Consider the following 27,598-nt stretch of genomic DNA (forward strand, 5'->3'; position numbering starts at 1 on the left):
TTATTATTCTTATGCTCCCTTTTCTCCTATTTGCCTTTCTTTTTTTTTCTCCTTCTCTCCCACCCCACTCTGCTCTCTGTTCTTCTCTTCATCTCTCTCCCATTTCAGTAGTCTCAGGAAACATGTAAGTGTTTACTAAGTGAGACGGTACACTATAATCATCTTGGTTAGTAGCTTAAGATATTTCTTTTTTACAGAAATCAAATCAGAAAGGCACTCCAGAATCAAAGTACAAGAGGATGTGAGTCTAGACTATGTATTAAATTTCAGTTTTCAAATTCCATCTCAGGTGATTTTATGTTTGGATAGTGTAGGGGAAAGTCTGAATAATTTGATTTATTGGAAAGCATTTGGTAAATAAACAGCATTAGATACACACCTGAGTGATGTACAATAAAAGAGCTCAGCTCTCTGGAATTATTCGGCTTTTCTGTTTTTTTACTATTATTATTCTAGGAGAATTTTCACTTTGCTTATAATTTATCAGTTGACTAACATTTTCTAGATACTTCAAACATATTCTTTTAAATGTTACAACTCTTCAGAATTCCATTTATACAGCTCGTTTTTTAAAGGAAGACACTGAATCAGAAAAAAATCTGCTGTTAGGCCCAGTTATACTATTTAACACTAGTAGGTGGAATTTCTGGGATTTCCAAGCCCAGTCTTCTGGCTCCTAAATCTATGCTCCAAGCACATACCTGCTTTTATGCCCAGGTAACAAATATCAAGGACAACTACTAACACTTACCATGTGTGCCTGACAGTGTTTTCGTGTCTGGGCTGAATATTAATTTATCAGGTGACTAGTAAAGTCATGATTCCCAGGCTGGCGTTTCGTGGGATGAAATTGAAGCTCATACAGTACTGTCTGCAAGGTCTCACAAACATCCTTTGCCTCATTCCAAAGTCCTCATGCATTCTTACATATTTGTAATGTTGCAGCCTCATGTGCACTTCCATTATCTCCTACTAGACAACAAGCATGTAAAAGGCAGAAAGTAATCATTTCTCTTTTTCACCTACAGACACTTGTTGTCTTCAACAAGCTACTTTTGACTAATTGATTTTTGGAATCAAACTTAAAGTTTCCGACCCTTTTAAAAGAGGAGTTTTCCTAATTCCTCAGTGTGGTGAACAGGAAACACACCTACTGTGAATGGGAACTATAGATTAGGAAACAGGATATGCTAGGAGTCAGATTTTTTTTCTCACTGAAGTCTTATAGAATGCAATCTTCTTAAGATGTGTATGGCTGTATCAACTGAAGCTCAGAGAGCAGAAAGAACCTTAAATGCAAGGTAACACAGACATAACAAAGCTGGGTAACTGTAGAAGATTAAATAGTAAAAAAAACAAAAACCACCCTCCCAGTTCTACAGAAATTTAGTCATCTGTCCCAACTACTACTTATCATTTTGGGTATATTCCTTCAGAAGTTCTATACATAAACATAAACAAAAATACAACAATTTTATTTACTCTATTAACATTTTGTGTATTTACAAAATTAAAGGAGATCTTGGAGACGATTCCAGACCCCTTCAGCTCCTTGGGTACTTTCTCTAGCTCCTCCATTGAGGGCCCTGTGATCCATCCAATAGCTGACTGTGAGCATCCACTTCTGTGTTTGCCAGGCACCAGCATCGCCTCACAAGAGACAGCTATATCAGGGCCCTTTCATCAAAATCTTGCTGGCATATGCAATAGTGTCTGCTTTTGGTGGCTGATTATGGTATGGACTCCCGGGTGGGGCAGTCTCTGGATGGTCCATCCTTTTGTCTCACTCAACTCCAAACTTTGTCTCTGTAACTCCTTCCATGGGTGTTTTGTTCCCAATTCTAAGAAGGGGCGAAGTGTCCACACTTTGGTCTTCATTCATCTTGAGTTTCATGTGTTTTGCAAATTGTATCTTGGGTATTCTAAGTTTGTGGGCTAATATCCACTATCAGTGAGTACATATCATGTGAGTTCTTTTGTGATTGTGTTACCTCACTCAGGATGATACCTTCCAGATCCATCGATTTGCCTAGGAATTTCATAAATTCATTACTTTTAATAGCTGAGTAGTACTCCATTGTGTAAATGTACCACATTTTCTGTATCCATTCTTCTGTTGAGGGACATATGGGTTCTTTCCAGCTTCTGGCTATTATAAATAAGGCTGCTATGAACATAGTGGAGCATGTGTTCTTATTACCAGTTGGAACATCTTCTGGATATATGCCCAGGAGAGGTATTGCTGGATCCTCCGATAGTAAAATGTCCAATTTTCTGAGGAACCGCCAGACTGATTTCCAGAGTGGTTGTACAAGCTTGCAATCCCACCAACAATGGAGGAGTGTTCCTCTTTCTCCACATCCTCACCAGCATCTGCTGTCACTTGAATTTTTGATCTTAGCCATTCTGACTGGTGTGAGATGGAATCTCAGGGTTGTTTTGATTTGCATTTCCCTAATGATTAAGGATGTTGAACATTTTTTCAGGTACTTCTCAGCCATTCGATATTCCTCAGTTGAGAATTCTGTTTTTAGCTCTGTGCCCCATTTTTAATGGGGTTATTTGGTTTTCTGGAGTCCATCTTCTTGACTTCTTTATATATATTGGATATTAGTCCCCTGTCTGATTTAGGATTGGTAAAGATGCTTTCCAATCTGTTGGTGGCCTTTTTGTCTTATTGACGGTGTCTTTTGCCTTGCAGAAACTTTGCAGTTTCATGAGGTCCCATTTGTAAATTTTTGATCTTACAGCACAATCCATTGCTGTTCTATTCAGGAATTTTTCCTCTGTGCCCATATCTTCGAGGCTTTTCCCCACTTTCTTCTCTATAAGTTTCAGTGTCTCTGGTTTTATGTGGAGTTCCTTGATCCACTTAGACTTGACCTTAGTACAAGGAGATAAGAATGGATCAATTAGCATTCTTCTACATGATAACTGCCAGTTGTGCCAGTATTGCAAACTTTATATGAGCCAATAGAGAAGAACACCAGGGCCAAGAAGTGGGAGTGGGTGGGTAGGGGAGCAGGGCAGCAAGAGGGTATAGGGAACTTTTGGGATAGCATTTGAAATGTAAATAAAGAAAATATCTAATTTTAAAAAAGAATCAAAAAAGAAAAAAGAAAGAAAAGAAATGCTGTCTTTTTTTTTCCACTGGATGGTTTTAGCTCTCTTGTCAAAAATCAAGTGACCATAGGTGTGTGGGTTCATTTCTGGGTCTTCAATTCTATTCAATTCTATTCCATTGGTCTACCATGCAGTTTTTATCACAATTGCTCTGTAATACAGCTTTAGGTCAGGCATGGTGATTCCACCAGAGATACTTTTATTATACAATGCAATATTTTTGAACATAAAGAGTTAAGACGGGCGTTGGTGGTGCACGCCTTTAATCCCAGCACTTGGGAGGCAGAGGCAGGTGGATTTCTGAGTTCGAGGCCAGCCTGCTCTACAAAGTGAGTTCCAGGACAGCCAGGGCTATACAGAGAAACCCTGTCTCGAAAAAACAAAAAAACAAAAAAAAAGAAAGAAAGAAAGGAAGGAAGGAAGGAAGGAAGGAAGGAAGGAAGGAAGGAACAAAGAAAGAAAGAAAGAAAGAAAGAAAGAAAGAAAGAAAGAAAGAAAGAAAGAGAAAGAAAAGAAAAGAAGAGAAAAGAAAAGAGTTAATTTTTGTCATTTACAGGAATATGGATATACCTATGGTTAATTATAAAGAGAATTTTGTCAGTCTCAGAAAGACAAATATCTTATTTTTTCTCATATGTGAGTTCCAGATTTTATATTGGCATGTAAAATGGTTAATCACTCATTTTGGAATCATATAGCAAATAATTTATATTTCATTCACTAAGTTGGGATGATGTATTATATAGAGAATATGTTTTAGGATTTTCTTGTTTCTTTCACAAGGTAACCTCTGCTGAAGCTTCCAAGATATTATAACTGTCATGTCTTAAAAAATAATCTAAATTCCTGCTAGAGGATATCTTATTATTATTCTTTTCAAAAGTATATCTTAGGATTATTGTACATTTTATTCTTTGAGATACATTTTGATATTATTTTGAAAAGATTTTGTTTAGGTTGTTTTAAATTCATATACTTTACTAGGAGAGAACACATCTTTAAATTGTTCTAACTTCACCTTGAAGACCATCATACATATTTCCATTTGATACATACCTTCTTTTACATACATTGGCAATTTATTTTAGTTTGCCTTGTAAATTCCATATTATAGCTCTCTATACAAAGTATGATAAACTATATTCAGCAGCCTTCACTTTTTATTCATGATGATGGATAGGTCAACACTTTTCACATTTATGTAACACAATGACACTAAGAGTGGTTAAGTCATCTACCTTTTTTACTCAAAATGGTGTGCGTGATTTTTTAAGTGGAAAAGAGCTTACTTAGACATCGAAGTGAAGTGATAAGGGGTGGAAAAATTGTAGGTCTGACAGAACAGAACAGAAATAGGGTATTTCTGGAAAAACAACCAGTTTTATTGTCTCAGATCCTGCTGAGACAGGGAATCATATTCAATATGTATGCTTAAGAAGAAACGGGACCAGGAAGAAAATGCAGAACGTAGACCGGTCAATAATTTCAGAGCCAACATACATGCAGAGTACCTCTTTCCAATTGTATAACCCTTCTGAGTCTTATAAAGCACTGAAATGCATGTTCTCTTTGCAGCTCTACAGTGTATCTTTATATGTTTTAACATGAGAAAGACAGTTTATATTTTGCTAATCGTTTTAGAATGACTTTTTGTAAGAACTTGATATTGGATTGTTGATATATTTTTGCTATTGAAAAAGAATAGTTTCAAAGAGTAGAGTTTAATATTTAGTCTTTGGTGAGCAGGAGCTAAATAGGTATTTGTATTATCTATGCTAATTGTTCAGCTACTTAGACTACAACAAGAAATTATGTGACCTTCTAAAACCAAATTGGAATAGGCCCAGATGCCACTTACAAATTTCTCTGTCAACTGGAAATACAGAAACTGACTATAAACCAGTAACAGAAAAAGATATCTGACACCCCCAGATGCTATTTCTTCAGACTATAATCATGTAGAGTACATTTCCATTGTGTGCGATTTTTAAACATTATGCTGACTTTACCACCTTCTTGTTGTGGCTTGGTCCATATCCACATATTATGCCCAATTAAATACCTTAAAAACTAAGAATCCTGTTTAAATTTTTATAGAAAGTTTTTAATGTCCTTAACTGTACAGATTTTGTGTCACTGTCACTGATGAATCAGTACTACAAAGAAACTAAGTTTCCTGGAAGAAGGTATCTCTTAACAGAGTCTACAGATATTACAAACTGAGTCTTAATTCAAGAAAGTGTAGGGGAAACATTTTGCAATGTTTATAGAGGTCATTCAAGCTTTGTAGAAGCTTTGTAGAAGAGTAGGCTTGATGTAACCAAACAACATTTTAAATTCTTTCTCATTTATTGGAGTCATAGTCTTAGAGCAAACCAAGGGTATAATGCCAGGCAGGTCAATAGGTCTCAAGAACATAGATTAAAAAACACCTGCAACAAATAATATAAAACTCAATTCAGCATTGCATTAAAAATTATCCATTATGATCAGAAAGAATTTATTACTGGGATTCAATGCCAGTTTTGCACATACAAATGAATAAATAAAATCATCATGTCAACAGAATGAAACTAAAAATTCAAAAGATCATTTTAAAAAAGTTGAAAAAGCTTTTGGCAAAATTTATCTCATGATAAATATTCTTAATAAACTGCACAAATGTTCCTATAGCACAAGCTAAAGGTTATATATAAATCTATAGTTAATTTCATACTTGTGATCTAAAAAGACAAGGATGTAAATTGTCCTTACAACTGTTTAACATAATGCTGGAAAGCAGAACCTTTATAATCATAATAACCCTTATTTTTGTTATCAAGAAGGAGATATAATAATTCTTTTATATGTACTTCACTCAAGATTATTACTAAGCTTATAAACAAATCAAATATGATAGATGTATCATTATTACAATATAGAACTCTAAAAAATATCAGCCATATTGTGAAACAGAATAAATAATAAAGAAATAAAAGATCCTTTTTTGTTGTTTTTTGGATTTTTTTGGTTTTTGGGAGGTTTTTTGTTTTGTTTTGTTTTTTGTTTTTTGAGACAGGGTTTCTCTGTATAGCCTTGGCTGTCCTGGAACTCACTTTGTAGACCAGGCTGGCCTCGAACTCAGAAATCCACCTGCCTCTACCTCCCAAGTGCTGGAATTAAAGGCATGCGCCACCAACGCCCAGCTGAAGTAATAGACCTTTCAGTGACTATTTTCTTCCATCCTGTTTTATCCCTAATCCAAAATGTGTAGATTAACTGTGAATGTATTCTGGACTATTTCTATGTTGACTCCTTTTGCTCATACAACTCTATGGTCTCTATGCTTATTGAGTCCATATGTGTTTATCAAAGGCCTGCTATGTGTGGGCATGTATTGAGAACAATATAACAAAACCAAAGTACTATCAAAACACATTTTTTGAGTGGACCACATCTTCATTTCAGTAATTCTTGTCCGGAAAGAGGGAAGGGGGTTGTCTACATATCTGTAATGACTCAAGTTGTACAAGATTGTGGGTATTTTTCTCTTTACTGAATTCAGAGGACTTCCTTTTGCTTTCCCTGATTCATCGTACAAAAGGTGGGCTTTATTTCTGACTTTTACAACCTACAGGCTTGGGAGTGCCATCATTGGCAATGTAAAAAGAGAAATTGCATAAAAAATTAAATGCTTTTTTTAAAGCATCTAATTAGCTTAACTATGAATGCATGATTACAGGTGTCAGTAGGAGGATGCATTGATTAAGCCAACATCTTTTCTGTGTCAAGCTAACAGAGTGATAATTTCCACAACTGGTCATTTTCTCAAAGATACGCCTGGCTTTCGGTCAGGCTTAAGCATCTTGATTTCAAAAACAGTAAATAATCATAATAATGAAAGTATTAACAAGATTCAAATTGCTAATGTCTATTAAAAACAGCTATAAAAATGAAATCTGTATAATCAACTTGTTTGGGGCCACTATCTCTCAATTTGTAGTATATGTTAATCTTCTTGCCTAGTAATACTAAAGGAAAGAAGCTCCGGAGACATATTAACAGTAAATCTGATATTTTTGCATTTCTTCTCTCAGGGAAACAGAAGTATCTATGTGCCAGCAGAAACGATTGTACCATTGATAAATTTCGGAGGAAAAATTGCCCATCTTGTCGTCTCCGGAAATGTTATGAAGCAGGGATGACTCTGGGAGGTATGATATTTTTCTCCTCTTCTCTCCTTGTCCTTCTTCTGCTCACCTTCATCATTTATAATCATTGCATTAGATCTAGCTTCTCCTCTGTAATACTTCTAAGAGTGCCCACTAGGCAATAGATTCAGATTGACCTTCTCATGGTCCCTTCTTTATTTTTGCCTATGACATTTATAGCTTGAGGTTGGGCATGGGACCAGGAAGCATGAAGGAAGAATCAGAAAATAACAGACAATGAATGAGGGTGTGCTTTTTGGATTCAGTTCCTTAAGTGATATATTGACACTGTTGCTGTTCAGTAGTCGGAATAAGAGAAGCAAGTAATCAAAACTGTCACAGGTGCAGGATGACCATGGCACAGGCAGGCTCAAAACACCTGAGACTATCCCTCGGCTAACATCTGCATGTAGCAACAGCCAACTGGAGTGTAAAGCTGCTTCTCTTTGGATTCTGTAACTAAGGTACCAAACAGAGCCAATTTCCTATCCTGTGTCTCCCAGAAATTAGCAGGCTTTTTAATCATTTTCTTTTCTTTACAGATCCATTGATCATTTCCAAAAGCATTTTCCCAGTAGCACATTAGCTTCTTAAAAGATACAGCTCTTTCAAGAGTGACCCTCTATCATAAGGCTCTGTGTTCTATGAGCTTGTGTCTACCATGAGCTTTGTCATCCTTCCAAAATGGACTCATACTACTTGCTTGACACATACTTCCCTGCTTCTAATCCTTCACATCTTCATCTGCCCCATGCCAGAATCCACTGTGCTGCCTGCTGCTTCCAAACAGATGCATCTTTCATGAGAAAAAAGAAGCTCATTAGTCTACATTGATTTAGAAATGGAACTCAAAGAAAAACAAATCTATTTCTGAGTGCATAAAACTATAACCTTATATTTGATTACTCATTATCAATCAGGAAAACCCAAGTGACTGGAATCTAGCCCACTTTTTTTCCACCTCATGGCTAATTTAGAACAATGGTTTTCTCTGTCTTTCTATAGGTCACTTAAGGCCTACTCTGCCTATATATCATTGTAGCTAACTACATCCTCCCCTCCACATAGACCAGTAGTACTTTTAATCAGACCATACTATAGCAAGGAATTTGTTCCAGGCTACATCTGTAAGTTTCAATAGGAGCATGTCAAGTAATGTGGAGTACTCTCTGGCATCACAGGTAGAAGTCCTGTGAGTTATTTTCCAGGCAACTGCATCAAATCAGATGCAAATATTTGACCAAAATCCAATCTTATTTTGCTTGCTTTGTCTACTCTAAGTCTATAGTATAGTTGTGATCTATAGTGAGGAAGAATACACAAGATCACTGGGGAGGACAGAAAGAAATCCAGGAGAGGTAACAGAGGGAAAGATTGGCAGACAGATTTTTACTGCACGAATGTTGGAAATCTTTAGCCAAGTTCTCTCATACATTCATTTCTCAAGTATTTAACCTCCTGTGAATTATGCATAGTAGAGAGTAGCATCTAATTTGAGAATCCTGTCTTGCCATTATTTGCAAATCTTTATAAGCCCTTTTTTTTGGGGGGGGGGGTGTCGAGACAGGGTTTCTCTGTATAGCCCTGGCTGTCCTGGAACTCACTTTGTAGACCAGGCTGGTCTCAAACTCATAAATCCGCCTGCCTCTGCCTCCCAAGTGCTGGGATTAAAGGTATGTGCCACCACGCCCAGTGATAAGCCCATTTTGATACAAGTAAAGTTTAATTATAAAATACTCATTAAAACAGTTTCATATCAGAGGCCATATCCTCCATTACAAAAAGAAAAGGAAAAAGCTGTTTTCTGACATGATTACTGTGAGTATCTTTGGAGGAAAAATCTGCATATGACTATACAGTATAGCACTCAGACATAAATTTCTGAATTAAGTCACTGAAAAGTGGTACAAAAACCTTTCTGAATGGTTTGGGTGGGAGTGGCCACATTAGCATGGGCTTGGTGAATACATTGCTAAATTGTTGTGGATGGTTTTGACTTCAGTTTCCTTCCGATGTATCACTGAGTGTCAGATACATAAAATACAGCACATTAGGCACTAGATGTTCAGGCTAAGAGACTTCAAGAAAGAAATGAAAAAAAGATGCCCACAAAATACAAGGATCATTTTGTTTCCTTTTGCTATACAGGGGATTGAATGTAGAGCCCTGTTCATGCTAGGCAAGTATTATTCCACAAACATACATGTATGAGCAAGTCATAGAAGAATTATTGATGTTGTATAAATGACTTTACTTTTGAAGTCTGACAAGCTGAGGTTAAAGCCTAGAACTAGATAGACACAGGCTGTTCTCAACACTTAGCAGTGATTTTTCTCCTTAAGTAACTTGGCTTCCCATACAATATGTGTGTGACATGTAACAACAGACAGTGGATCACTCAAAATCACTTCTGGCTACCTCACTTTGAAAAGTTCTACCAGCATAATGCTTAAAATCTGATATAAGAAATTCTAAAAACTATGTGTTAATGTTGAAGTTCCAAGTCAGTGAAAACAAAAGTGTGTATTCTCTTAGGTTTTGCACATGGATGGAGTTAAAACTATATCCCCTACTTCCCAACATACCCTCTTCCAAAGTTTTTTTTTAATTTTTAATTTTATTCTATTTTAATTAGGTATTTTCTTCATTGACATTTCCAATGCTATCCCAAAAGTCCCCCATACCCTCCCCCCCCCCACTCCCCTACCCACCCACTCCTACTTCTTGGCCCTGGCGTTCCCCTGTACTGAGGCATATAAAGTTTGCGAGACCAATGGGCCTCTCTTTCCACTGTTAACTTAGAGTATCACTATATATCACATTTTTATTCAAACAGAAATATAAAAGAAAGCAATAGTACCTAGTGGTCATTGTGAATATATTGGCAATATCTTCTTATTTTCATAAGATTTGGGTTTAGCATAGACTTTTTGATCACCTTCAAGAAGAAGTCACATAATTTTAGTTCCTTTTCTGTACCATTCATACTACAATTGTATAATATAACATGAAGTAACAGTTAAGAATGTGGTGCTCTCTACAGAGTACCTTCTGTGGAGAAGTTCCTTCTCCCTCTACTTTTTCCATCATGAAACCAAAGACTCTTCTGTTATTAAAATGGTATGGTTTTATGTGAATAGCCACAAAGAAAAGACTGTATTTCATCAACTTTTTCTTCAGTTGCCTGTTACCTACTCATAGAAGTACAAATAGGAGAGACTTATTTGCATAAAAATGTTAGCAGCCTATGACAGGTATATGCCAAAACTGTAATTGATGAATAAATTGTTGAAGTTGTGAAGAACAAAGAAGATAGATGTTTTCAGTTCTTAGGGAATCTGGCATTCTTCAGATGTTATCTCTGTTTTCAACACTTTATGAACTCTTGCATGGCTTTCTCTATGGTGTTCCATATGCTGGTGACAGGAGTTCTCAAACTAAGAGACACTTAATAGATACAGAGATGTTTCTTCATGTTTCCATACCTACTTTTCTACCCCTTGCTTCTCTTCTTAGTCACTACTGATATTTATAAAATAATCAAATGTGTGATAAGTTCTCAGGATGACTCTTCAGACTCTTAAATGCCCATCTATGGAAAAAGATATGTCTTTCTTTGCTCTTGATTAATGTCTAGCTGCATTTGTAATCCATATATCAGGAACTGCTTAAAGAATTTAAATGCCTTACCTATTTGTTCATTTAAGAAAATGCTTAACTGTCTGGATAAGGACCTTCCCTTCAGCAAATTGGTGGTGACTATTACCCAGTATGTAATTCAGATAAATGTGTACACATCTCTTACATTGCTTTGTACTATCCAAGAAACATTTCCAGTTTCCAAAATGGAATTGCAAAAAAAAAAAAAAAAAAAAAAAGAACCAGCCCTCCTGCCACCTTCTTTCCTGAAACTTTCCTCTGATCAGTTCCCATTTGTTCTTATTTCCCTAGGCAAATAGTTTTTGTTTTTATGTTCTGGGACTCTTGAGTTCTCAGTACATAGTAAGTAGCATGGACTCAACTATCCCTTGCCCTGGACCGAGTCATACTGTAGACTGTACATGAATTTTGGGTACTAGCTACCACCTACAAGAAGGCAAAGACCATGGGGACCCAGAGCATGTGAGATTTAATGAAGTGTACATTTATTTCCAAGTTCATTTGAGCTTATTATCCTAATATTTGTGGGGCTAAGATAGGTATATCACAACTTTAGTGCTAGCTCAGCTACATAGTAAGTTCCAGGTGAGCTAGGACTGTAACATTGAACTTCCTCAATAAGCAAAAAGATTAATTGAGAGGAATCTTTACTACTGAGACATTGAAATTTGTGTATAAGGATAAAACCTTAACAAGTATGTGAGTTTTCACAATGTCAATGAGTTCTGTAGTTAAGAAGATAGCTCAGGGATTCCTGGCAGAAGTCTGATGCCACCGTAAATAGTACTTTCCATTGTTGAAGATAGTCTTTATGCAGTTATCTCATCATTTGCTCCCTACAAGACTCCAAGAGAAGTACAGCATTGCTCCTTCAATATCAGATATCTTCAATACAAGAAAATGATTGCAAGGCTAAGATACAATTTATGTCATGGCCTTTTGTGCATATTTTTATTCACTGAAGTAAATCCATCTCTCTATGCACTCACTCATCTACAAATGCATTTTTTCAGTATCTCTTGAGTGCTAAATATGTACCAGAGTTTATGTCGACATATGGGGAGGCTGATCCTGATAACAGAGTTTTAATGTATGTTTTTAAAATCATATAGGACAAAGGAGATTGTTCAGTGGGTGAAGGTAATTGCTACCAAGCCCTACAACCGGTACTTGATCTCTGGAACCTATGTGGTACACAGAGATAACCAACTTCCTCAGATTGTGCTCTGACCTCTACACCTGCAGTGTGACACATTCAAAAATACATGCACATGAATGCGCATATGCATGCACACATATGTACACAGATATACACATAGTAGATACATAAATATTTTAAAATATGTTAAAGGAGATAGTGATTATGATTATACATTACTCTTAAGGTATAAGTAGAAAATTATTAAGGAGAAATTTAGTGAGATGCAAGAGAAGGGCCATTAAAGGCCATGAGCACAGCTTGAAAAAATGCAGAGACATAAAAACTATGAAGAGGCTTTATAGACCAGCAAGTGATTTAACATGGGCAGGGACAGGAAAACAGGGAAGGAAGCTGTGACCACACTGAATGTGAACCCGATTTCAAGCAGTTGAAAATTTACAGTTGCCAGACAGACATGACCACATGTCATGTTGCTACTTGTTTATGTGTTTTAAGAGAACTTTTGGCAGCTTAAATGTTATGTTGGCAAGAGTTTACATTTTACAAAAGGAAGAGTGGCACACCATGCAGAATGAAACAGAGATTTTTAACTTCAAATTTGCTTGGTTCTTGGGGTCTTCTTACCTCCACTTGAGATTGAAATCTGCAAGTACTGAAAATGCAAAAAAGAAATTGGCCTAGACCCAAGCAATTGACTTGTATGAAGAACCTATCTATATATGCACTAAATATCAGTTGCCTTGATCTTGACCACAGTTTCCCTGTGTGAGCTCATAGAAAACTATTTCAATGCATGTTTTAGAGAAACTGATTTCTAAGTTCAAATGAGGAAAAGAAACCTGCATATTACAATCCTTAGGAAGATTTGCACAGGATATGTTAGGTCTTGATGAATACTGTAATAAAATAAACTCAAAAGCTTTATAACTGAGGATTCCCAAACTAAATTAAATTTCAGGTCTCCCTTTTCACATACTACCATTTAATATCCTATCAAAACATTGCTTTCTGAAAAACACTGCTTTAAATTAAAAACCAGTGTAAATAAAAACTTTATTCTGTGAGCAAAAAATTTACCTAATTAATTTCATCCATTTCCCAGATCTGTAAGTCATCATTTACTGGATAAATCAGTAAAGTATGCATTAACAAACAAAAGTAGTCCATTTTTAGCATACCCATAGCTACTAACTCCAATAAAGTATGCCAAAAATATCTATATTATGCTTGTCTCTCACAAAGGATAGAAGACAAAAGGACAGATATTACCCATAACAACTAGTAGGCATAGTCATATAATATTGTCCCAAAGACCATGCTAGAAACATTATTTTAAGAAATAGTATCTATTCCAGCATTATTTAGAGTGGCCACTAACAGTTTTGGTGAACACTGTCAGATAAGCATCCCCATACATAGTAGAAACACCAACATGATGGGAAGATTCAATGACTGACTTTTCTGTATTTAATGTTTGACATTTGGCAAATTGTTACAAACACACTTAACAATTTGAGAAACAAATACAATGGTGCATTCCTGAAATCCTAGCATTCGAGGGACTGAAAGAGGAGAATTGTGAGTTCTAGGTCAGCCTGGGCAACATATCTATGTTCTATTTCTAAAACAAAACAAATACAGCTCAGTGGTAGGGCATACACCTAGCATATAAAAAGGAATAATAATAATAATAATAATAATAACAACAACAACAATAAAGAACTCAAGTACTGGTTTTTGTTCATATTTGGTTTTGTTTTTTGTTTTTTTCATTTTTTCCTCGACTTTCCAGACTTAGAGTCTAAATTGTTCTTAGCCTGGGTATCTTAGTTGGAGTGTCTATAAATATGAAGAAACACTGTGACTACAGCAACTCTTAAAAAGGAAAAGATTTAATTGGGGCCAGTTTGCTGTTCAGAGGTTTAGGCCATTATCATCATGGCAGGAAGCATGGTGGCAGACAGGCAGACATGGTGCTGGAGAGGTAACTAAAATTCTGCATCTGAATCTGCAGGTACACCCAGCCTGAGCATCTGGAACTTCAAACCCACCCCCCAGAGACACATTTCCTTCAGCAATGCCACACTTACTCCAACAAGGGCACAAATCCTAATAGTGCCACTCCCTTTGGTCGTATGGGAGCCATTTCATTCAAGCCACTACACTAAGAATGCAAGCATTGAGTCTCAGTCCTAAGAAGTACTGTTTTTATACACAATTCTCAGATACCTAAATACTTCAAGAGCTCTACACCACCAAACAATGTACAGAGGAGGAAATTTTCACTATGTGTCTGAGCATTAATATGTATAATGTATGACTGGCACTTAGAACTTTGAGGTATTTGTTGTGATGTTGAAGATGAACCCTGAAGACTCAACACATTAGACAAAAACTACCAGTGAACTACAATACAAGTCCTTTTCTGTAAACCAAATTCCTGTGTTAGCTATAGTAGAAATAACATGATAGACTTAGACATAGACCTGGATTCTAGACCAGTGTCTAAAATTCTTATTTTGCCAGTTTACTATTTTGCTGAACTTGTGAAAATCTGTAGATCTTTCTGAGCCTCATTTTCACCTGCTATATGACAGGAATCCTATTTCTTATAAAATTCATACAATAGTAAAGACGTCATCATGTCATGGGTACACAGTAATTACTGCCCTTTCTAATCCTTTTTAGGTGAAGATTGACCTCTCTTTGTTTTCCCAGGTACCAGTACAGACTTTTCTTTCTCTGCTATGAGAAGTGGCTTTTAATTCTTGCTCTTTGGTCCTTTGGTTTTTTATTTACTCTTTAGTCAACACTTGAAGCCTTCTACCTGTGGCCACCATTGCCATCTTCTAGTTGTATACACACATACACACATACACACACACACACACACACACACACACACACACACACACACACACATTTCAAAGAAGAAACTTTGCTTCTTTCAGATGTACTTTTCAAGGGAACTTGTGTGTGAGGAGACCATAGATTTTTCTCTCTTACCTCCAAAACAGATATTTGTGAAAGTACATAGATGTGCTCTGTTTCCGTGTACTTACTTTTAGGGAACTATGTGTAGAGCTAAGTAATATTTTTCTAATCATCAAAATTGATGATATTCCATATCTAATACTTGAATCTTGTTTGTAAAGCATCTCCTCAAAATATTTGAATTCTTAAACTGTGCAGGTGTTTACTTTTGTTATGAGAGATCCAAAAGCCCAAATTTGATCTTGAGAGAGAAAAGATAATGTCGTATTTTCTAATATGCTGAAAAGAATAGAGAGAACACACAACATACAACATATAGAGAGCTATGTACTTTGCAAATATAGTGTTCTAAGAAAAAGTTTTATATTTTTATAATTAAACTGCTAATTTGGTTATATTTTATGTGCATTGGTGAGAGGGCATCAGATCCCCCTGGGACTGAATTATAGACAGTTGTGAGCTGCCATGTGGGTGCTAAGAATTGAACTCTCAGGACATCTGGGAGAGCAGGCAGTGCTATCAACCACTGAGTTCTATTAACTTCAGTCCTTTAACTGATCATTACAAATCATTCTATTTCTGCTTATAAATTGTGAGATATGTTCCTTATTGTACTGAACTCATACAATTTACCTGGGTAAGGTAGCCTTTTACAGACATCTTTTGAGATCATGCTACTTAGAAGAACTAGGGAAAGAAATACATGCTCAATGAGAAAGAAATAAAACACACAGATGAAGTTATTGATAATATTTCCATAACAATTTATGTCTAAATAGAAAACTGGAAATATAATTACTATCGTGGATAACCTCTTTTGTCATCAGATTTCATTTTACTTAGTCCAAAGAATTGGTGCTAAATATCAACCCAGATGTGCCAGTTCCTTCTTTACCATCCTGTTGAATAAAGGTTTGAGGCTGAAGTGGAAGTAAGGGACATTTGAAGCTTCTAACCGTCAGAAACTAAAATGATGTGATAACTAATCACTATCAGAAAATTTGGACTTGCATTTGAAACTAAGAAATATAGATCTCAACTAGGCCAAGCCAGCACAGTAAAGTGTCATATTGGCAATTCTGAAACCAAAAGAGATTGGGGATTCTTTCTTCTTGACAGGCAATAAGGCATGGAAGCTTTGACTACTGAACTATAAGGTACAGAGAGATTCATTTGTAAATGATTTCATTTCCAGGCTGAGTAAGGGTACCAAGATTTTTATGGGACATTTTGGCTGATGCAAACAAACTCAGAATACCATCATGAAAGAATTATTGTTTGTCTTTGAATGGCTGTAATGAAAACATTAAATTTTACCTTCCAGTTCTTTGCCCCCTCTTATTCTTACTCTGAAAAATTATTTCTTGCTTAGAGTATATGGAGGGATACATAAACACATACTCATGCTGAAGTTCTTAAGTACATGTGTCACTAAGGCAGAAAAGAAAAATAAATCCCCAAACAGCAATTGTCTATTTCTTCATCTCAACTCTTCCTTCAAGATAAGAAAACTTGGAAGGCATGGACACTCCTTTTCCAAAATGGCAACCACCCCTCTCTCCACTTGTGCATGATTCTTCCTATCTCAGAAGAACTGACTCGAGCATCTGATTTTTGAGCATAGGGGCTCCAAGCCCATCCTTAAACCACTACTTTCAATCACAACCACTCTTCCATATTAGGAAAATTCTCATTTGGCAATCACATGTAGTTCAAAATGAAAAATGACCAGGCAGTAAAAAAAAAAAAAAAAAAAAAAAAAAAAAAAAAAAAAAAAAAAAAAAAAAAAAGACTCTTCCTTCTGGATTTCTGCCAAAGACACAGCTTTCAACCAGAGACTATATAAAAGAGCTGAAGGAAGTTGCTGATCCACAGACAGGGAAAGAGGACCAAATTTTTGCTTCTCCCAGAAACACCAGCCAGCCCCTCTCTTAAAATCCTGGAGTTAAAAATCAGAGTGATATAGTTCTCTTCTCTCCAAAGTCAGGGTGACTCTGTTTTTGGTAGCCCACACAACCTGCACTTACTACACAGCAGAAGAAGGCAAATCTGCCAAGCATTGCGTGCCTCCTGTGTTTCCCTCCAAGGCTGGGCCAGTGGAGGAAGTGGGTCTGCCTTTCCCTCTTAGCACCTGAGTGCTTCCTCCACGCCCCACTGCTCCCTCACTGAAAACTCTTGCCTCTATCTAATCAGATCAGCTGAGGCTTCCTCAGACACTTCAAATATTGTATCAATGTATTAGATAAGATACTTAGCATTTACAGTGTTTTGTTCTGTCTTCCCACAACCTCCATATTGAAAGTCGGCTCCTCCTGTTGGAGGCATATCACACAAGGCCTGAACAGACAAAACATGAAAGTAAAAATGTATGCTCTCCCTCCTTGATTTGGACTTGGCTTTTCTTCACTGTCCCTTTTCAAGTCACTTCCTACACAAACATGCACAAGGACAACCCCCCCCACACACACACACACCATGGTACCCTTGCATATATGCATACAATCTTTCTATTTCCCTTTACTTGGCCATATTCTGGGGGATACAAAAGCAAGGAAGGACTTTGGGAGAACCATTCCCTTGTCCTGTGGACAAAATTCAAATCTGACCAATGAGAACCTCTCTAACTTGAATTGAAATGCAAATGTGCTTTGTTTTTTAACTTCCTTCTATTTGCTTGAACACTGAAAATTTCAGGTAGTGAAAATTTCCTGTAATAAAACCATTAATACACCAATGTCCTTTTGTTTTGTTTTTTATTTATAACAGACTGACAAAATTAATGTTATTAACATTGGGGCTTCCCCCTCCCTTTTTTTTCACTTTTCTTTCTTTCTTCTTTTTTTTAAGAAAAGAAAAGAAAAAAAAAACCCTCTCATTTGCTTTCCAGGTCATGCTGACCTGTTCAGCATGGGCTGTTTCGCATTTGTTTTAATGTCAGTTTAAATGTAATTGTAAAAGCATGTATGCTCTAAATTCATGTAGTTACTTTTTCCAGTGGAAAAGCCTGGTATGCAAAACCACTTCCAGGCTCTACAATTTCTCAGGAGCAGGTTTGAGGTAATGACCCTGTGGTCCTCACTCGGGATGGCATCTGGACAGTGGACCCCTTTCCTCTGGCTCAGCAAGTCAGAGAAGGGAGACTTGGAAATAGTTTCTGTGCTTTGGCAAGGATGTACAGCATTGCATATCATTCTATTATTAATTATGTTTACTCCTCCACAAACTAAAAACCATTAGACTAAATAGTCCAACATAAACCTTGAAAGATAAAATTTGATATTCTTTCCCCTGGCTATTCCCCTGACCAAGAATTGAAACTAGGAGGAGAATGAGAGACAGCAGGAGGCGGGGGTGGGGATCAAGGAGCCTTCTTGCCTGAGAGGGTATTCGTCATACATTTATTAATCCCATTTGGTCGCATTCTCCTGCTAAGCTCTCACACCATGCTTGCCAAAGACTGGCTTTGTTCTCTACCTGTTATCCCTGTCCTAATTTTTCTCAATCTAGTTCCAATTCCTGCTTCTAACCCTTCTTACTAATAACATGCTTGTGGGACCACAGAAAGGCAAGCATACCTAACCCTGAGAGAAGACACCCAAGTCTGTCTTTTGTTCTGCCACTAACTATGTCCTTTGGCAAGATTTCCCTTTGCCCTTTAACATCTCCATCTATAAAATAAGGTGAGATAAAGCAGAGACAACATCCAGGTTCCCCAAACACTTTTTCTGAAACTTAAATATTTTTTCAAAAAAAATCTGAATTTTATCCACCTAAATGTAAGTGTAAACTCTATTACTACTGTTCTGATTTGAAAAGAAGTGGGACCACATATTAAAGTTCACTTGGCCTTTCCACAGAGCCTTTTGAAGACATTCATCAGCTTCTCAGAGCCCTGCTGGTGATAGCAAGTAATCCTTTGAACTCTCATTCTCTTTCCTATTAGATTTTCATCCCAGTGGAAATTGTACATTTCAGAAAAAAAAAAGTTACTTTTTTCTAGAACATTCATCTGTTTAGGATAAAGAATATAGACATGGAGTATTGTGCTGCTCAGTAAGAGTGATAGCCATCATCTATTGGCATACCTAATTTGCTCTGTGCTAAGCAGTATACACATATCCCCCCCCCCAATGCTTTGTGAAATCACAACCATGCAACTTTGATCTTGCTGTGTGCAATGATTCTAAAAGCTGTCAGTGTGCCCTTCAAACTTTCAACCAAAATGAAAAATGATACTGTTCATAATTGCCACTACAAGGAACTCCTCAGAGTGTTTCTTGCCAGAGGTCCACTCACCTGTCCACTGTACTTTCACAGGATCCAGAAAGGTCTCATGAGGCTTACTTTATTTCCTCCTAAAAGTAACCCTATGGAGGAATCAGATTTGATTTTCACCAAGTAGATTAGAAAAGTATAATAGAAAAGAAAGGATTTGTTCCTGACTATACATGCCATAAGACTGATAGTACCAGTACCCACTAATAAGTATTTTATAATATTTTAAAATTCCAGCGTCATGTTTTTCTTCTTCCTCCTGGAACTCAGAGGATATTTCACCATGTGTGAGTCTTTCCAGTGTTGTGGAATTTGTTTTATAACCTGAGATGCCACCATGGTGTCTCTATTCCTTCAAACAATCTTATGATTTAGTTACTATTATCACCACCTTACACATAAGTTAACTGAGCCACAGAGAAACTTAATCTTGCCCTGAGTTTCACAAGAATAGACTTATGGCTACTAATGAGACACTCTAACTCCAGAGTCTTTATTTTCAAAACAATATTTTATTCCTGAGGGGGGGAATATATATATGTATGTATATATATATATATATATATATATATATACATATATATATATACACATACATATATATATTCACATTTGCACTCCAACACCCCCACTCTCCCTCTTCCAACTATGTAAAACCTAAGTGTTTTTAAATATTCCACTTTCTCCATGAATGAGGAAAAAACACTATGAGTGGAGAATACTGTCTTGGCTCATAATCTAGGATTCCTCTGACCTAAAGTCATGTAGTAAGATCTACTAACTCTAATGCTAGTATTGGAACGATGACTGATATGATTTAGGCCAGAGCCCCAAAACTCTCTAGGCCTAAAGTCATATGAAGAATTCTGTCACTTCAGAATAGCATTTATTTACTCCCACTCACTGCCCTCCACCCTACAATGGCTCAGGAAGCATCCTGGAAGAAGAAGCAGAAAGAATGAAAGAGCTGGCAGATGAGCAGGAGTGCTGTGTAAATGCTGTATGGTGGACATGAAATACCTACTGCGTACATCAACTCACAGCAGCTGTTGTTAAGTATATAAGACCTATGCAAGATCCAGTCAGTTCAAATGTACAGCATGGAAGATGAAGGGGTACCTAGACTCTAAGACTATCTGAGGAGCTACTGGTACTTGATGGCCCCTTTGGGATGGAGAGTTACATTTCTTCGGGGGTGGACCTGACTTTTAAAGTCAGAGAATTGTCTTTTTGTTGATTCCCTCAAATGATCATGGTCTTAATGGAAAGAGCTCAGTAGTATGATCTTACTTGCTTCAACTAAACCCTTAACACTCAACTGAGTTGGAACGTTAATATCATTTTCTCAGTACTTTCATAACAACAACTAGATTATTACTAGATTGCATAACTGAAATAAGATGCATATACTTGTGGGACTCAGAATCATAGAGGACATCCTAAAACTTAGTCTCCCAGAGAAGGTAATTCTTTGATAATCCAAATTCCATGATGAAATAAAGGCAAGAGAGGCAGCCTTAACTTTGGGCATAGTAATTTAAAGTTTCAAAGACTATAGAAACATTGCCTACACTTCTCCTCTGCCTAAGAGTGACACGGTATATAACCCTAGAAAACTAGAATTTAATCTGGAAACATCCCGAAAAATCGTTGTGACTAGAATAGTTACAAAGCACATGCAGACCTCCTCAGAAACATAGCAGGAAACCTGATTTTTAAAAGCTCTCTTTGTGCTGTGGAGGTAGTCTCTACAGAAACACACTGTGCCCGAGCTGATACCAGCATACAAGCTTTCCAGAACCAGGAACATCAGATGGCAACAAGGTCATATCTCGTGAGAGCCTTTTCTTTCCACCACTTTAAGCTAAGTATAAAAGCAGTCATGAGATGTAGAGCAGTTCCTATTCTATTACAACTAACCCACTTTCACTGCCCCCTCTCTGTTTTGCCATTCAGTCTAAGTAAGCCTCTGCCTTGATATGGTGGTTAGTTGGTATGTACCTCATATAGAGAATTGTTTTTGACTCTGGGGCTCAGGTGCAGGGGAAGGGAGGAGCATGGGGGTGGCCTTCATGGAAGAAAACAAGGCCTTGGGCACTGAGTAACAGCTGAGACTAGCAGGCTTCATTGTCTAGGATTCCAAGTCGTCTAGCAACATGCTGGCCTCTGCTGCAGAGAGACAACAGAGGATCCCCCACAGAATGAATGGAATCCGATTTCAATTATGTTTAGTGCAGTCACGCTCTTCAGGCAGATTGCTCAGAACACCTGGTGCGGCTTGAGCCACTATGGTCACACAGACAGCATGTTACCGGGCTCCTGAGGACAAATGGGAATGCATACTCTCTTCCTCAAGCAGATGCCTCATAACTGTAGAAGATATGAAAATGACTAGCAAGTTCTGATTGGCACAATTCAAAGAAATAGAAATAATTTTGTCTCAATGAACCTTCCTCACAGTGTCTTTGCATATTGATCTTGCTGCAAATGAATCTGTTTTGGCCCATAAGTTATCACCTCACTGAGATTTTGGTCATTGTACAGAGTAGTGGCAACAGACTAATTCTCATAGATTGTAACAACACCAACTACTCTTTGTTCCTGTACCTATTGAATAAAATCCAGTGAATTCATGTTTATATGATCTATTTTGGATTCATTCCTTCTTTATCAATAGCTTTAATATAGTATGGCAATTAAAACAGCTTCCCCAGAAAGCAGGCCACATTCACCGCACTACTCAACAGACTCACTGAGATAATGGAAATATCTTAGATGTCTGCTTTTCTGTTATCAGTCACTGGCTACATGTGGTTTTCAACACTGGAAATAGATCCAGTGATACTCAAGCATTGAATTTGTATTCCCTTTACCTCAATTCTATTCAAGAGTCACATAGAGATAGTGGCTGTATAAAATACTGTAAGACTAGGAAGGTGCTCAGAGAAGTACATACTGAAGGAGAACAAGAGGAAGTAGTCATAAGGTATTTAAAATTAAGAATAAGGGCCCTGGTTCTAATCACAGCTCTGCCACTAGATTGTTTCACCCTCACTAGATTCAACTTCCACATCTTTGACTTGAATCTTTGTATTAATACAAGAATTCTCAAAGTTATATCTAAAGGTTGAATTCAACTTAGAATATATGTATTTCATGAGAGATTTTATGTGGTACACGAATGTCTTCTAGAGTTGTGAAAGCACTAAGACATTTCATTTCTGTTTGCTAGGAAGAATGACAATCATTATTCTATACATATACTGAAACACTGCATTTCCTGGGTAACTTTTGAATATATTTGCATCTGTGAACCTTAGATAAGATCATTTCTAAGGACTCTTCCTGTTTGCCAAGCTGTGAATCTATGCACCACTATAGCACCCCAAGTATGTTTCTGTTTAGGCAGAGAACTGAGTATTTTCATACGTTTTTGATTCTCTATTTCCAGATGTGATGCTAGCTACTAAATTCCATTGTCAGGAATGAAGATTATGGTCAAAGGAGATAATACTTTAGGGATTTAGACTCCTTGGAGAAGCCACATGACAAAGAACAGAGAATGTGAATTTTGTAGCTAAAGGAGGTTCAGATTATTGGGATTATTTTACCTAAATTCAAGACTAGAAAATACCAGTCATAAGGATGTGATTTATCTGGGAACTGTACCAGGGGCATTCTGGAGGCATCATCAGTTTGCTGTGCTATGCACAAGACCCAGTGTAAGAAATGGATTCATCAACTATCAAAACATTGGGAGTGCCAGCCTCTCAGTTTGAAAGGAGATAGGCTGGGTTCATATCAGACCCCAATCCTCATGTCTTTAATGGGAGGTAAAAGTTGGCAATGGCTAAACATATCTCTTTATTACTGGCTGCGCCCAAATCCTATAGAAATCATTGTTGGAAAACATCATCTTGCAGTCAGGGTTGGGTTCCAAGACTTCCTTTTTATTTTCCTTCTTTTCTTCTCAAAGCTTCTCTCTGTTCTAGGTGTTTATGCAAACATGCAATTTACTATTACATTGATTTACTTAGTAAGATTATGATAGAGTTTACAGTAAAGATCTTACTTTTCTAATTAGGGCTTAAGGTCTGTTCTAGATATGTCATTTTTCTTTGGAGCCAAAAGCAGTAGGGTTTTTTAAATCACATTTATACACTATCTTTGAGGGATCAGCTTCTCTTTATTTTATGTCTTTCTTTACATATTTAATTATTATTTTAAAAGATTAGAGAAAATATAGTTTATGGTCTACTATGAGTGCATCAGCTTGTGATAGATCTCAGAGTTATGACCTTTTCAATTATTTAAACTTATCAATATAAGTGCTTGGGAAAACAGAACAAAGTAACCATTGGAATACCAGAGGACTTTTAAAATAAGTGTGTGTGTGTGCGTGCGTGTGTGTGTGTGTGTGTGTGTGTGTGTGTGTGTGTGTGTGTGTGTGTGTGTGCGTGCTTGTGTGCATGCACACATGAGTGTTCTATGATCATATCAGGAAGATGATTCTTAATGACTGAGTTTGGGGTTACTGTTACTATGGTCGTCTAGCATCCTAATGGCTGGCTGCCTTCTAGTATGATTTCCATTTTATGGCCAGATGATAGAGTCAGGGATTTTTTTTAATCCTATTACAGGTTCTAACCCTTTACCTTACTTTTTTTCACTTCTGCTAAAGAAAAAGATCAATATGTGCTATAGTACATGATCAACTATGAATAGCATTCAGATAATGTCTGAGGCACCTTATCATGTGTGGTAGGAAGTAGAACACCAGAAAATCCCTGCTTACTATTCCCAAACTAGAATGACTTGGTAGTCTGAAAATATAAAAGATTTTTCAGAATGTTTTCTAAACTTCATTCCCATTTCATACTTAAATTCTCAACTGCTGTAAATCTAGTTAGTCTCTGAAACTCTACAATGGCATAAGGGTGTGGCAACCTTTCTGTCCTCAAAGAACTTTAAATACTATTGTGTGTGTGAAAGAGAGAACAAAGCCTGGTAGCAAAAGCCTGTATTTCCAGCTACTTGGGAAGCTGAGATAGAAGAATTACAAATCTAGGACCTGCCCAGGTTACAGAGTGAATTCAAAGCAAACCTGATCAACTTAAAATATTGGCTCAGTGATAAGTATTTACTAAGCTTGGATTATGTTCAATTCTCAGTGTTGAAAAGAATGAGTGTGTAGAGAAAAGGGACCTAATTTCCAAGCTGGTGTATTTTTTGGTACCCCTTTTAGCACCCACGTAATAAGTCTAGATCTTCATTCAACAGGTCTTTCCAGTCATTTTCTCTAACACAGATGCGGTTGCATGACTCTCTTGTTTACAACATTCAGTATTTGCCTATAACCTATGACATCTTATATATAGACACAATTTAATTGTTGTCTTGTTTACAATGTTCATTACTTGCTTATCGCCTATAAGAAAAAGCCTGAACGTTTTATTATAGTACATATGATACATTAAAAACCAGGCCACGGGCTGGAGAGATGGCTCAGTGGGTAAGAGCGCCCGACTGCTCTTCCAAAGGTCCGGAGTTCAAATCCCAGTAACCACACGGTGGCTCACAGCCAGCCATCTGTAACGAGATCTGACGTCCTCTTCTGGAGTGTCTGAAGACAGCTACAGTGTACTTACATATAATAATAAATAAATAAATCTTTAAAAAAAACCAGGCCACACTCTGTTTATAGCACTGTAGATAGCGATCTTTCCATATATGCAATGTAAACTATGGGCACACTGATTTCTGGTTGCTCCTATTTCTTTATTCCCTTTTTACCCATTTCTACCTGATGAAATTCCTATTGGTGTTTAAACTCTAGATCAAAAGCCACCTTTGAGGTGAAGTATTTCCTAACCTCACCATACAGAAAGATTTTTTTCTCCTCTTCATAATGCCTCTTTTGCAGTTTTTACTATTCTGGCACTTTCTAGAATTATCAGTATTTACTTCTCTTATTAAAAACTGGAGCATGGCCTATGTTTTTTATGTTACCTGATAACAAATATTTGCCAATGTAAATGTGGTTAATCAATCAATAAATAAATCAGTCATGAATGTTTCTGTCAATTGGATGAATGTCCCAGGTATAAATACTGAAGCCTGAATTCAGGCAGAGCTAATTCAAGGATATACTAGAGTGGTCTGGAACATGCATCCAAAGTGAAAGCAACAAATGAAAGTTTGGGGTTTAGCAAGGGTTGGAGATGATTGCCCTCTCATTCAACCAGTGTTAGTAAACACTTGTCCTTAAGAAGCTTGGACTCTATGATCATAAAGAAAGAAGATTTTATTATTATTATTATTATTATTATTAACATTATTATCATTATTATTATTTTAGCTCAGTCACTTTTCTTAACAGGGTAAGTATTATGTGTATTTTTGGCCACTGATAATAAATTCAAGTTTCTTTTACTTCTCAATAGCTCGTAAGCTGAAGAAACTTGGAAATCTAAAACTACAGGAGGAAGGAGAAAACTCCAATGCTGGCAGCCCCACTGAGGACCCATCCCAGAAGATGACTGTATCACACATTGAAGGCTATGAATGTCAGCCTATCTTTCTTAACGTCCTGGAAGCCATTGAGCCAGGAGTGGTGTGTGCCGGACATGACAACAACCAACCAGATTCCTTTGCTGCCTTGTTATCTAGCCTCAATGAGCTTGGAGAGAGGCAGCTTGTGCATGTGGTCAAGTGGGCCAAGGCCTTGCCTGGTAAGGAAAAGAAGAATGAGGATGTGGGATGCAGACAGGATATCATAATTATTGAATGGTTCTTTGGGCCAGGCACTCGTTACTTCATGCAGCCCTCGATGCCACACTGTGGAGAAGTGATTTTCGTATAAAAAATTCTCACTGTAAACATTGAGTGAGTTGAGACTCAGAAAGCACAAGAAAAAAAAAACAGCATATTAGTCATGAATCCACTGATACACACAGTAATCATAATTTGTTATTTAAGCCCAAATCACATATCTTATAGTTACAGCTACATAAACATCAAGATGTTCTTCTATGTGTAAACATGGAGGTTCACACCAGAGGTAATATTAAGCCTGAGCTATCCCATGGGAATTCTTATATGATATGGTAGAAAGAAAATTGGAATTCAGAATACTTAGGTTCTAATCTTAGCTCTGCTCAAAACCCATATATATATATTTTTGATCCTTTACCCTTCTAGGATTGTTTCTTTATTTGTATGTACCAAGAGTATTTTGGATTAACTTGATGATTTTTAAACTCCACTTCAAGGAACCCTTAATTTTTTTACTGCACTTTAGAAATCATAGTGGGGAGAAAGGTTATAGCACAGTAAGAATTACCAAGCGATTAACTTACTTTTCTTGGGATTCCTCCAGTAGCGAATAGGAACCAACTTCCTGGCTAGGCCATCTGTAATTTAATCAAGTCTTTTAATTTAACTATAATTGATTAGGAAAGCTTTAGATATCTTTTATCTATGGATTCACAAACATTCCTTTAGCAAACAAATTGCTTATTTCTTTAAAAGTGGTACACAAATACAAATGACTCCATTGATTTAAAGCTAGAATCTTCCTAATCTTCAATACTTCACCATCTCATCTTCCTCAACACTACCCCCAATTAAGCCATAAGTTACTAGTCACTGTCATACAATCTTGTGGCTCTTGGAACTCAATTTGAAAGGCAGTGGAGCATATGTTCTTTAAAGATTCTCCCAATCCTCAGATTATATGATTCAAAGATTCTTTTGAAATATCAACAACCAAGTCTCCTTCTGTCAAGTCAAATATTAACCCATGCCTTAATGAAAACTGCTGTTCAGACAGAAATCTGTAGTGGGGGAAAAGGGCAGTTTTCTGATTGGACTATCGTAAGAATGCCCTATGAAGTAGAAACCTCTTCTATTTTACATATAATTAAATTTTCACAAAAGGCGTGATGATCTTAAGTTAAAGAAGAGAATGCATGCATTGAGAAAGACATACAGACAGACAGACAGACAGACAGACAGACAGACAGACAGACAGTAAACACATATGAAATAAAATAAACACAACTTGAGCCCAGACTCTCCTAATTCCAAATCACTCCCAACTTATCAACTCTAGCAATTGTGTGTAATGGCCCTCCATTTCTGTCATTCTTGGCTTTACAGTGAGGGTCAAAACCTCCTAGAAGGCCACTTGAAT

The 27,598-nt window shown here is 36.9% G+C and overlaps 1 protein-coding gene across 1 annotated transcript in view; it reads left to right on the plus strand.

The window, feature by feature from the left end:
- The window catches only part of Ar (androgen receptor), a 174,462-nt gene that overhangs the window by 130,633 nt on the left and 16,231 nt on the right, over nucleotides 1–27,598 (plus strand). Inside the window, exons 3-4 of the mRNA NM_013476.4 lie at nucleotides 7,200–7,316; nucleotides 25,848–26,135. Of these exons, the coding sequence (NP_038504.1) occupies nucleotides 7,200–7,316; nucleotides 25,848–26,135 (405 nt within the window). The remainder of the gene's footprint in view (nucleotides 1–7,199; nucleotides 7,317–25,847; nucleotides 26,136–27,598) is intronic.

Source organism: Mus musculus, chromosome X (assembly GCF_000001635.26).
Source record: "Mus musculus strain C57BL/6J chromosome X, GRCm38.p6 C57BL/6J".
NCBI lineage: Eukaryota > Metazoa > Chordata > Mammalia > Rodentia > Muridae > Mus > Mus musculus.